Source organism: Hydra vulgaris, chromosome 08 (genome assembly GCF_038396675.1).
Source record: "Hydra vulgaris chromosome 08, alternate assembly HydraT2T_AEP".
Lineage (NCBI taxonomy): Eukaryota > Metazoa > Cnidaria > Hydrozoa > Anthoathecata > Hydridae > Hydra > Hydra vulgaris.
The window spans coordinates 18515001-18527387 of NC_088927.1; the positions used below are offsets into that span (position 1 = coordinate 18515001).

Sequence of the window (12387 nt, forward strand, 5' to 3'; positions counted from 1 at the left end):
AATTAGGTTTGTAGCTAGCTATAAAACTTTTTTAGTAGAAATTTGTTTTTGTGATGACAATCTGATATAAATTCAGATTGATTATTTAGTAGTTCTTCTAGTTTCGAGTAAGAAATAATTTCAAGCTTTTTATTAAAATAGGCTAGGCAGACGTTTTTATAACCTGAAGCTAGGGCAACTATTAATATATTTTTTAATTTATTTTGTTTTTGAAGGATGAATTGCAGCTGTTGTATATATATTCAATTTTTTTTAAGGCTGATTTTTACCAATGACTATGCATTACACACACACACACACTATATATATATATATATATATATATATATATATATATATATATATATATATATATATATATATATATATATATATATATATAATATATATATATATATATATATATTAGGGTGTCCCAAAAACAACATTTTTGAAAAATATATGCAGAGACCCCCTTAATGTGTTCTATCTAATACAAAAACACTAGATTTAAAATTTTTATTTCGTTGAAATTAATTTAAAAAAAATTAATTCGTTAATTATATATATATATATATATATATATATATATACATATATATATATATATATATATATATATATATATATATATATATATATATATATATATATATATATATATATACACACATATATATATATATATACATATATATATATATATACATATATATATATATATATATATATATATATATATATATATATATATATATATATATATATATATATATATAGATCTATAGTTTGTTGTCTTTGGGAAGAGCGGAAGGAAAAAAGTGATTCTTACGCCAACACATACGTCACTTTTAATTACTTTTGACTTTCGTCCAACATTTGCGTGTTGGACGAAAGTAAAAACCATTAATTTAATTACAAATAAATCGCTTTTTAAAAAAACCACAAAAACGCAAATTTAATTGCAAGGGAGTGTTGCTACATCGACTGAGGGTTTGTTTGGGGCAGGCAGTCTATCAATTGATAAAAAAAATATTTCCGGTCTTGCATTATAATTTTTACTTTTTGTCAACAAAATATGGAAAAAACTTTCTGACAACATCTACGGGTTGTATATATATATATATATATATATATATATATATATATATATATATATATATATACACACATTAACACACACATATTTATAGATATATATACAAACACACACAGATATATATATGGGCAATTCCATGGCAGAAAATGAAACAGTAATCAATAGCAAATCAATAGTAATTGGACAAATGAAAGTTTATTTAAAATATACCTTTATTTAAGTCATTTTTATACCTCCGAAAGTTACTGTTTTCTTATTGTCGCATGATAAAAAAGGTGTCATTGTAAAATATTATTTTAACCATGAATTTATTTGCATAATCGGAATTAAATTAGCGTGAAAATGGAGCTAAATTGTTGTTGGTCAGATATTATACTTTATAAAATAAATATATTAAAAAAAAATAACGAAAAACTTTTGCAATTTCGATAAAACATAAGTTAACAAAAACATGATAAAGTTTTGCTTTTCTAAAATTTAGTGAAAAAACTTTTTTTTAATAATATATGCGGAAAAATATTAAATATTACATTTTTATATTTAAAGTTTTGAATAAAGATGCTTAGTTAAAGCGCATTCTTATTTTAAATTTATGTAATGTAAGTTAAAACTACACTTATTTACTAAAGTTCTGGGGCTTTTTCGTTAAGTTTTTGTTTACAAAATGAATTATGTCATTAAGTAATTCTTATTTCGTTGCGTTGGTATGACAAGATTCAAACTGAAATTTTTTATGTTAGAAAAATTAAAAAATTTTTTTTTTTTTTTAAATGTCAATAAAAATTGTTTATATTATTGCCTTTTTATCTTTTTATATATTTTAGTTGACATAAATACACATAAATAAATAAAAATAAGAATTTTATAAATAAAAATAAGAATTTCTAAATACTGAAACATTTGTATTTAAACATTAAAAAAAAAAAAAAGGATTTATTAGCTATATCCTAATATAAAAAAAATTAGTTAAAATCTTTTTTATTTTTGTTTTAGTAAAACAAACTGTTTGTAAATGTAATTATGGGTCATCCATATACATAAATGTAAGGAGTGTAAGTAAAAATTTTGACAAACCAAAGATTTTAAATGACCCAAATAAGTATTAGTAAAATTGTAATATTAAAATGATTTTTTAAAGTTGCTCTAAGTCTTGCGGAAAAACTGTTTTCGATTTGGTAACTCAGATAAATGTTATGAAAAATCATTCAGGAAGAGTGCCACCATTGTTTTTAATGAATGAGTTCAATCTTTTTTTACATAACTCTTATTAATAGATATAAAAAATCCACAATAAAAATTACTTGGTCACGTAAGATAAGTATATAGTATCAAAAAGACCAGTTTATTTTGCTTAGTCGGTCGCCTCTGATAAATTTTATATATTTTTTAAATTGGTATAGAATTCTCAACATCTTGTGAAAGTTTCTAATACAAACCGCTCTACTGATTCACAGAAATCTGACCTAAAAGTTGAAGCAATTTTTTGTTTTTGTTTTCCGCGTAACGTAAGTTAGTGGTATTTTCAGTAATAAGATCGCCCTCTTTTGACCAGACTCAAAACTTTTCAGCTTATTTTATTCTTTAGACTAACAGCTTTCATACAAAATAACTAAAAGTTCAACTTACAGTTTAAATAGGCAAATATTTGATAAAGTTGTTACGCACGTAACATAAGTTAAAAATGGAATCGCCAATATATATATAATACTAGGGAGGAGGAGGTGGATTTTTAATAGTCACTCCATTTTATAACAATTCTATTAGCAGCTAGTGAGTATAATCAATTTACTTACCAAATATATATACAAACACAAACATATATATATATATAGTAAATTCATTCCTATTTAAATACATCAATCATTCGTATGTTTTGGGTAATTAGAATTGGAATTCTGGAATGCTGAACTAAAGTTAAATAAAATTTTATAAAATATTTTTCATGGAACTATACTCACTAACAGTCTTACAATTCTTAATTAAACTGTAAATAACTTGCCTTCCTCCATGAGAACATCACAATAAGACTGCCGAGAACAAGGCATAAAAATAAAATCAAAAATACATTAAGGTTTGCTAACCTAAAGTTTTTTTTCTTTTAAATTCATTTATACTCAAAAATAAGAGAGAAATAAGTGAGAAATAAGTAAAACAAAAAAAAAAAGTTTTTATAATAAGTGAAACAAAAAAAAAAGTATATATAACTTTTATAACTTTTTAAAAGTTTAAAAAGAATTTTCAAGACTACATATTAAAAAGAATATACTAAAATTTAAAAATATGATCAAATGATACATGACCAATAAGGAAGTTTTGAGAACAATTATGTCAAACCTGCAGCTCAAAAATAAACTATACTAACTTAAGTATACTCAATAAAAACCAACATGTTTAAAAAAATGTCAATGGTGGAAATAAAAAAGCAAAATTAATAAAAAAAAATTCAAATCAATTATAAAATAATAAACTAGCATAAAATAAATTAATGTTAAAAAATATTATATATATATATATATATATATATATATATATATATATATATATATATATATATATATATAATAATATGTTGGAATCGAGAATACTGGCATAAGCATAATTAAAAAAAGTCTAATTATAATATTATGACCATATCTTGTTGAAATTATTTTAAAAATTGAACAAATTAACCTATCAAAACACAATCAGTTGATAACATTACTTGTCAAGAAAGGATAGAAATTCAGCAATTTCTACATAACTCGTAAATTTCACAAATGTCAAGAAATTATCAACAAAGTAAATAGATAATAAATGCAATCACTGTTTAATACCAATACTCATGATTACACAAACTGCAACAGTCATCATCCATACCACATAAAAAAAAAAAAAAAACATTCCTTATAATCTTGCTAAAAGAATAATTGTTTTCACCTCTGATTACAATAAGGAAAAACAATATTTAGCAGAAATAAAAACGTAGCTAAAAGAATGTGAATATCTTAGTAACGTTATTGAAAAAGCATTTCACAACACAAAATTCCAAAGACCAGCTTTTAAAACCAATTTAAAGAAATTTTTCATCTAAAACTTTTTACAGCATTCTGAACTGCCAAACTTTTATTTTTTAGCTTAACATATCATCAAATAAAAATGTAAAGGAAGATTTTTCTAGTATTCAGCCAGAAATTGCATTGAAACAACCACCCAATTTACTAAGAACACTTCTGCAAAAATTCAAATAACCAATAAAGAAGACCAGTTATTTAAATGTAAAGGTAATTGTTGCAAAACATGTAAATTCTATCCTCAAGTCAAGACATTTATAACATAAAATTTTTCCAAGCTTTTTGTATTTCAGGAGCTCAAAATAAAAAAAATTTGAAAAACTTTGGCACGATCAAAAACTTTTAATCAACATTTCCTGTTAAAATGATCACTAAAAGATTAGCATAGTTACTAACAGCTACAAGATATCTACTGGTATCCCCTAATGTGTACTATATGACAAAATAATACTAGCCATTTAGGGGTTGCATAAGTCTTATGAATACATGATGGGTCCTCATTATTATGTAAAAAAAAGTATATTATGTTGAGTCTCAAATAAAGCAAAATAATGAAAAATTTCAAAATTTATCATTGAAAAATTGTTATTTTAAATTTTACCGCATAGAAAATGACATTTTTTAACTAAAAATAATGAGTGAATTTTTTCAAGTATACTCAATAAAAACCAACATGTTTAAAAAAATGTCAATGGTGGAAATAAAAAAGCAAAATTAATAAAAAAAAATTCAAATCAATTATAAAATAATAAACTAGCATAAAATAAATTAATGTTAAAAAATATTATATATATATATATATATATATATATATATATATATATATATATATATATATATATATAATAATATGTTGGAATCGAGAATACTGGCATAAGCATAATTAAAAAAAGTCTAATTATAATATTATGACCATATCTTGTTGAAAAAAAAATTTGAAAAACTTTGGCACGATCAAAAACATATCATCAAATAAAAATAACATATCATCAAATAAAAATGTAAAGGAAGATTTTTCTAGTATTCAGCCAGAAATTGCATTGAAACAACCATCCAAATTATCTAAGAACACTTCTTCAAAAATTCAAATAACCAATAAAGAAGACCAGTTATTTAAATGTAAAGGTAATTGTTGCAAAACATGTAAATTCTATCCTCAAGTCAAGACATTTATAACATAAAATTTTTCCAAGCTTTTTGTATTTCAGGAGCTCAAAATAAAAAAAATTTGAAAAACTTTGGCACGATCAAAAACTTTTAATCAACATTTCCTGTTAAAATGATCACTAAAAGATTAGCATAGTTACTAACAGCTACAAGATATCTACTGGTATCCCCTAATGTGTACTATATGACAAAATAATACTAGCCATTTAGGGGTTGCATAAGTCTTATGAATACATGATGGGTCCTCATTATTATGTAAAAAAAAGTATATTATGTTGAGTCTCAAATAAAGCAAAATAATGAAAAATTTCAAAATTTATCATTGAAAAATTGTTATTTTAAACTTTACCGCATAGAAAATGACATTTTTTAACTAAAAATAATGAGTGAATTTTTTCAAGATTTTTTGATTACAATTTTTTTCTCTTAATGATTATTATTTTTAAAATTTCAAAGTTTAGTTTAATGAAGATTAATGATAAAGTTTCCTATGTTCTCTTTAAATAGTAATACTATTACTAATAGTAATATTTTGATTGCTTATTTTAAGGGATCAATTTAAAACTCCATGTTCTTCAATTAAAAATAGCTAACATTCCAACCGCCCTTTTATTCTTTTATAGCAACTTTTTTGTTCATAGCTAATTTTCTATTTTTTCAATAGAAAGATGGTAATATATCATTTCAGCACACCCTACGTTGCCTACATATGCACAGCTTGCAATGTTGATTTTAAATGAGGTGAAAAACTCTGTTTTTAACTTTTTTTTTTTAGGATTTTAAGTTTCAATAACTGGTAAATTTCAAGTTTTACATTTTTGAGTTACAACTCTGGATATGAATTTATTTTTGCAATTTGCCTAAATAAACATATTAACAAAGTCTGGAGGATGTACTAACTTCATCGCTTTTAAATAAATTAAATAATATCTGGAGGCTGTACTAATCACTTCTAGAGATTTTAGAGAGACACCTAAAAACTTTATTTTAATAATTATCTTTGGTTTAATAAAATATACAGTATATATACTATACATAATGATTATGTTTATTTACTGTATATAGAAGGAAAAAAAAGCATCATTAATTTTAGTTATTTTAATTATTTTTGAACTAATTTTACCTAAGGGAAAAAAATCTTTATCATTACCTCTTATTACTACTTTATTAAATTATTTTATAATATTTTAATTATATTCATATAATTTTCAAATAAATATTAAATTATTAAATATTTAATCTTCAGATTAGTTTTTCCAAAATGTAAAAGTATAGATAAATATTATTTAAAAATAAATAATTATAAAAGTATAAACAAATAATGAAATATAAAAAAAAATCTCAACTTTAGGCAGATTAAAAAAAAAATCAGATTTAAAATAAGAAATACCTGGTCTTCATTTAAGTAGTTTGGTAGACCACCCACAAATACTTTATTTATAGTATCAGATACAACAGTTGAAACAACTCCTGGTATATGAGTAGCTTGCATTTCTATATAAAATAATTATTTTTCAAATTTTTACTTTAAATTAACTAGTATATATATATATATATATATATATATGTGTGTGTGTGTGTGTGTGTGTGTGTGTGTGTGTGTGTGTGTGTGTGTGTGTGTGTGTGTGTGTGTGTGTGTGTATATATATCATAGATCCAGGTCATATTTTAAAAATCTGAAATATATTTTCCCTTATTTTCCTCTTAATTTTGCTTTTGGCCGAGTTATTTACAATTTTTTTATCTTTAGTTAGGAAAGTAACAAAGATTTTAGCATAGTAATTATTCAAAAAATGACTTTAGTGGAGGTAAATGTCATTTCAAAATTACTTTAAGAAAAAGATTCAAAAGTTTTTTATTAAGGTAATTAAAAATACTGTTAGTAAACTAAATTTGCTGGTAAAGCATTTTAGTGAAAGCATTTTATTATTAATCAAGTTCATAAATTGTTTGTGTTTATAAATGTTATAAACTATTTGCGTAAAACATAAAAAAAAAGAATACTATTTACATAAATATTAGTATACACTGAGGCATATTTGTTTAGACGCATCAAATTTTTTCTCTTTATCTTAATTTTTTTCTATGTATTGTAAACTGATATGCATGCAAGTTATTATCAAAATAATTGTTGTGTTGTGGGCTAATAAAAACCACAATAAAATTTTTTCTATGTGTCTTTATTAACATGAGAGTATGTTTGATATACAAAAGCACATTTTTTAATAGGAATATATCTATAGACGCAATCAGGTTAATAACGGTAATTATTGATTTTTAATCACTTTTACACAAATAAATTGATAAATTTTAGTGTAATTTGATCTTTTGCTCTGCCAGTATCATTTTTATTGCATTTTACGAAATGCCTAAAGGAAAGTATTTGACAGATGCCGAAAAAATACAAATTAATTTATATCGTGGCTCAGAAATCTCACAAGCACTCTCTATACGAGAAATAGCATGAAAAATTGGAAGATCTGACCATGTTGTATGAAACTACATTGCAAAAGGTGACAATTATGGTGTAAAAAAAGCAACAAACGGCAACAAAGTATTAACAAATCGGCAAATTAATCGAATTCGCTTCGAAGCAACCAAAAATATATTGAATGCAACACAAATAAAGGATAAATTATTATTGCCTGTCACCAATAAACATGTTGCACATATTCTACATACAACACCAAATGTAAATTGGAAGAAACTACACCAAAAACTAATGTTAAAAAAACACCATAAAATTGCTAGATTACAGTTTGCTAAAAACCATATGCATTGGACTCATGAGTGACAAAACGTAATATTTTCAGATGAAAAAAAGTTCAATTTAGATGGTCCGGACTCTTACAGTTGTTATTGGCATGATCTAAGAGGAATAAATGACCCACAAACAAAACGAAATTATGGAAGAGGAAGTTTAATGATTTGGGGTGGATTTTCTTATTCAGGAAAATTGACTCTGTGTTGTGGTTTACCTAAAAAGAACTCAATAAAGTATACAGAAATGTTAAATAATGTTCTCATAACTTATATGGATGAAAACATGGACGATAATGCCATATTTCAGCAAGATAATGCTGCAATTCACACATCTAGGCATTTTATGAAATGGTTTAAAAACCACAACATCCCGGTTCTCGAATGGCCAGCTTGTAGCCCGGACTTAAATCCAATCGAGAAAGTGAGGGGAATGCTATCAAGAAAAGTTTACGACGCTAAAGCAGCCGGACACCAATTTAAAACTTTTACTGAGTTAAAGTGTAAAATCCTTGAAGCATGGTCCGAGTTGGATCAAACTACACTTCAACGACTAGTGGAGTTAATGAAAGGCAGAATTTTTGAGGTGATCCAATGTAATGGAGGACATACGCATTACTAATTTCCATCTTTTAATGTCAAAAATATGACTGCGTCTATAGATATATTCCAATTAAAAAATGTACTTTTGTATATCAAACATACTCTCATGTTAATAAAGACACATAGAAAAATTTTTTTTGTGATTTTTATTTGCCCACAACACAACAATTATTTTGATAATAACTTGCATGCATATCAGTTGACAATACATAGAAAAAAATCAAGATAAAAAGAAAAAAATTGATGCGTCTAAACGAATATGCCTCAGTGTATATACTGCATGAAAAAAGAACAATATTTACATAAATTTTTACAATTTTCTTTTAAATTTACAAATCAAAAATTTTAGTTTAATTTACTAAGTTACTAAGTTTAATTTACTAAGACAAAATTAACAAATACAAAAATCAATTTTTTTTACTTCCAATTTACACATACTAAAGTTGCAACTTTGTTGCTATGAGTTACTTGAGCGGTCAAATATCCCCCGGCTGTAGTTGTCTATTGAATTTAATTCTAAAAACCCATATAGCAGTGAAAGTTCTTATTACTAACATTTCATTCGACCGGAACTCTATTTAATAAAAAAAAATTCACTCAAAAGATATAGATGTTTTTTTGACTAAGTAACGAAGTAACGAAAACTTTTTTATCAACGAAAACTTTTTTAACTTTTTAACATTCTATTCTATTGAAAAACCTTTTGCTTCAAAGACCTTAATATTATTGAAAGACTTAGGCGTTTTATTAATAATTAAGATTCAAGTCAATAAAATAAAAGCAACAACAAAATCCCTTCAAATAATGGAAAATACTATTTTAAAAAGAAATATAACAAAATTCAATTAAAAAATATTGTTAGATTATTTGAAAAACACAAAGAAACAACAAGTGTGTAAACTATAGTCAACAATGTAATCAGTTGTAAGCAAAAGTCTTCATCAGTCTGCATCTTTTGTAAGTGAACGCCCTCATCAGCAGTATGTAAAAGTCCTCATCAGTCTACATCAGCAGTAAGTGAAAGCCCTCATCAGTCTACATTAGCAGAAAGCGAAAACAATCTATACCCAGTTCCTTTTACTTCAGTTCTTTAAAAAAAAAGAAAAAGAAAGTCAAACCAGCACAAATACCAATCAAAAATGTAGATGACCTACAACTTAAAACAACAAAAAAGTATGAGATGTTATTTCCCGATTTTTTTACTCGTCATCAAAACAAGGTTGGTTTTGTAAAGTTTGCAAATCGTTTGCCCCTGGAAAAAAAAAGTAATTGTGCATTTAATGTAAACCCTGGCAAATTTGCAGATCATCCCTTGGAGCGTGCTAACGTTCACTTAAATATGCATACTATAGCTTTAAAAAGTAAACAAGCTTTCTTATTATTCAGATGAAACTTCTGACATTACTTCGATTGAACAGTTAATTTCGAACACAACGGCATTGTTAAAGAACATTTTATAGGGATAGTTCCTTTAAGTAAGCTCACTGGTTCTAGTCTATCAGCTCCAAATGTTTTTGATGTTATTTAAAATTTTTGTCAGAGCTAATAATCTTATTTAAAAATGCTCGTTTTGCTTGTATGGACACAACAAGTGTCAATTCTGGTGTAAAAGGAGATTTAAAAACCTAAATTGAGGATGCTGTGCCACTGTGTGTTTGGGTTGGGTGTACAAGTCATAAACTTGCATTATGTTTTAAACATATTTTGAAGGACTTTCCTACTATTATGGAGGTAGATATTTTTTTACTTAACCCATGGAAGTTTTTAAAGTACCACACACTAGCCATGCATTTGCTGCAAGAATGATCCGAAATCTATGAAGAACTAGAAACCATAGCTCCAATGTGTTCAAGTGTAACTCGTTGGACTGCACACAATCAAGCTTGTTTAGTTGTGTTCAAAGGTTATAAACCGATTTTACAAGCTTTGTCAACATGCTATACCGAACGAAAAGAAGCAGAAGCACTCGGGCTATTTATACAAGCGAAATATTAATACAAGCAAACCAAAAAGCAGTAACAAATTTGGAGCATTCCACATTCAAGTTCCAGATATCTCAGAAACCAAGACAAAAACCGAATTTGAAAGTTTCAAAATTATGTTATTTACTAAATGCCGAGAATGGGAAAACAGTTTCGATATACGTATATCGAAAGAAAAAGATCAAGAGGTAGTCAATAATTAAATTAAGTCAAGAAACATTTTTAAGCCTCAAGAGTTATGGAAAGTGATCAATAATGACCTTGTTTTGATAAGTGTTTATGCTAACTGTATGTTTTTAACTAAGTTACTCATTATATTTCCTTTGAGTGTAGCTTGCATTGAAAGATTTTTTCAAAATTAAAAATAGTTAAAAATCGTCTTAAAAATCAGCTAAGCCAATGCATTAGAAAGCTTGACGATGATTGCAACAGAAGGTCCAAAGGAGTGTTTTGACGACAATTTGTTAGAGTACTTTGTCGACGAGTTAAAATGTAAAAATCAAAATATGAGAATTATGTTGTAATTTACAACGTAAATCTCATATTTTTATTTTTTTATTTGAGACTACAGAATATTTAATGTTTATAATATATATGAATATTTAAGGTATGTAATATTTTTCACGGAATATTCACGGTGATTTCTTTGTATTCCAGCTGTGTTTTTACAATTTTTGTTTGTAGCAATTTGAACCAATCTGAAAGTTCTGTTGTAAAAATTTAATCTTTACACTTATAATAAAATAGTAAATGATAAGAATAAATGAATAAGAAAGAATTCTATATTTACAGCCATACACGGTTATGATAAATAATCGTTTAAACTAACGGCTTTTGTAATGAACAACTTTTTTTTTTGCTGAGAATGAGAAATATATCAGTAGTAAAAAGCTATATATAGTGTATGCTTGCAAACGTTATCCTGTTGAAATATATACAGACCCAAATTAATTTTAGCAAGACTGTTATTAAAATTATGATTCAAAACGTTGATGTAACTAACGCCATTTATTTTAGAACTTTCGAATCTTGCTTAAATATAGTTCTGTTTTTTTGATCTGAAGGTCCGAACCATCTTCTAGTAACAAGTAGAACTTAGGAAAAGAAAATGGTTTGTCTAAAGTTGATTCAGAAGTATTCAAAAAAGATATTGATATTGAAGATATTTAAAGATAATAAAGATATTGACGCCTCTTCCATATTTTTCCATTATCTTTAGTTAAGAAAATGTATGTAAGTCAAAAAAACAGAAGTATTTATAAGAAAGAAATAATAAAAATAAAATAAAACTGCAAAACATAGATTAACCAAAACATAGAACTTCATTGTGTATATTTTCTCTATCCAGTTCGCCAGATACTCCATATTATTTATATAATTTTAGAATAGTTGCTTACCTCTAAACTTTACTTGTTCCAGACAAAGATTTTAATCTTTGTTTCAATTGCAGGAGAAATCTTTTGAGTTTTAGATGACTTTTCCAAACTGTGTGAGACTAACAGCACACGTTTTATATAAACAGACTGCAATTGTTTATACCATTTATCAACTTCGTGAATTTTCAACTTTTGTTAAAAATTCATAAACATTTTAATGATTTAAAAAGCTTAATTTTTAAACAACAATTTTTTTGCTTTGTCCTACCCTCCAGAAGTTTTAAATACCATAAATGGTCTTTACTAATGTATATCTAACTATCGGAAAAGAAAAATTAGAACTGGGGAACAACTTACCTTGGTGGTCACTC

General features: G+C 25.5%; 1 protein-coding gene across 2 annotated transcripts in view; it reads right to left on the reverse strand.

Moving 5' to 3' along the window:
* Window positions 1-12387, reverse strand: part of LOC100204902 (splicing factor U2AF 65 kDa subunit) — a 67411-nt gene that overhangs the window by 10684 nt on the left and 44340 nt on the right. For both annotated transcript variants that reach the window (XM_065803207.1, XM_065803208.1), the window contains exon 8: window positions 6686-6789. In XM_065803207.1, the coding sequence (XP_065659279.1) occupies window positions 6686-6789 (104 nt within the window). The remainder of the gene's footprint in view (window positions 1-6685; window positions 6790-12387) is intronic.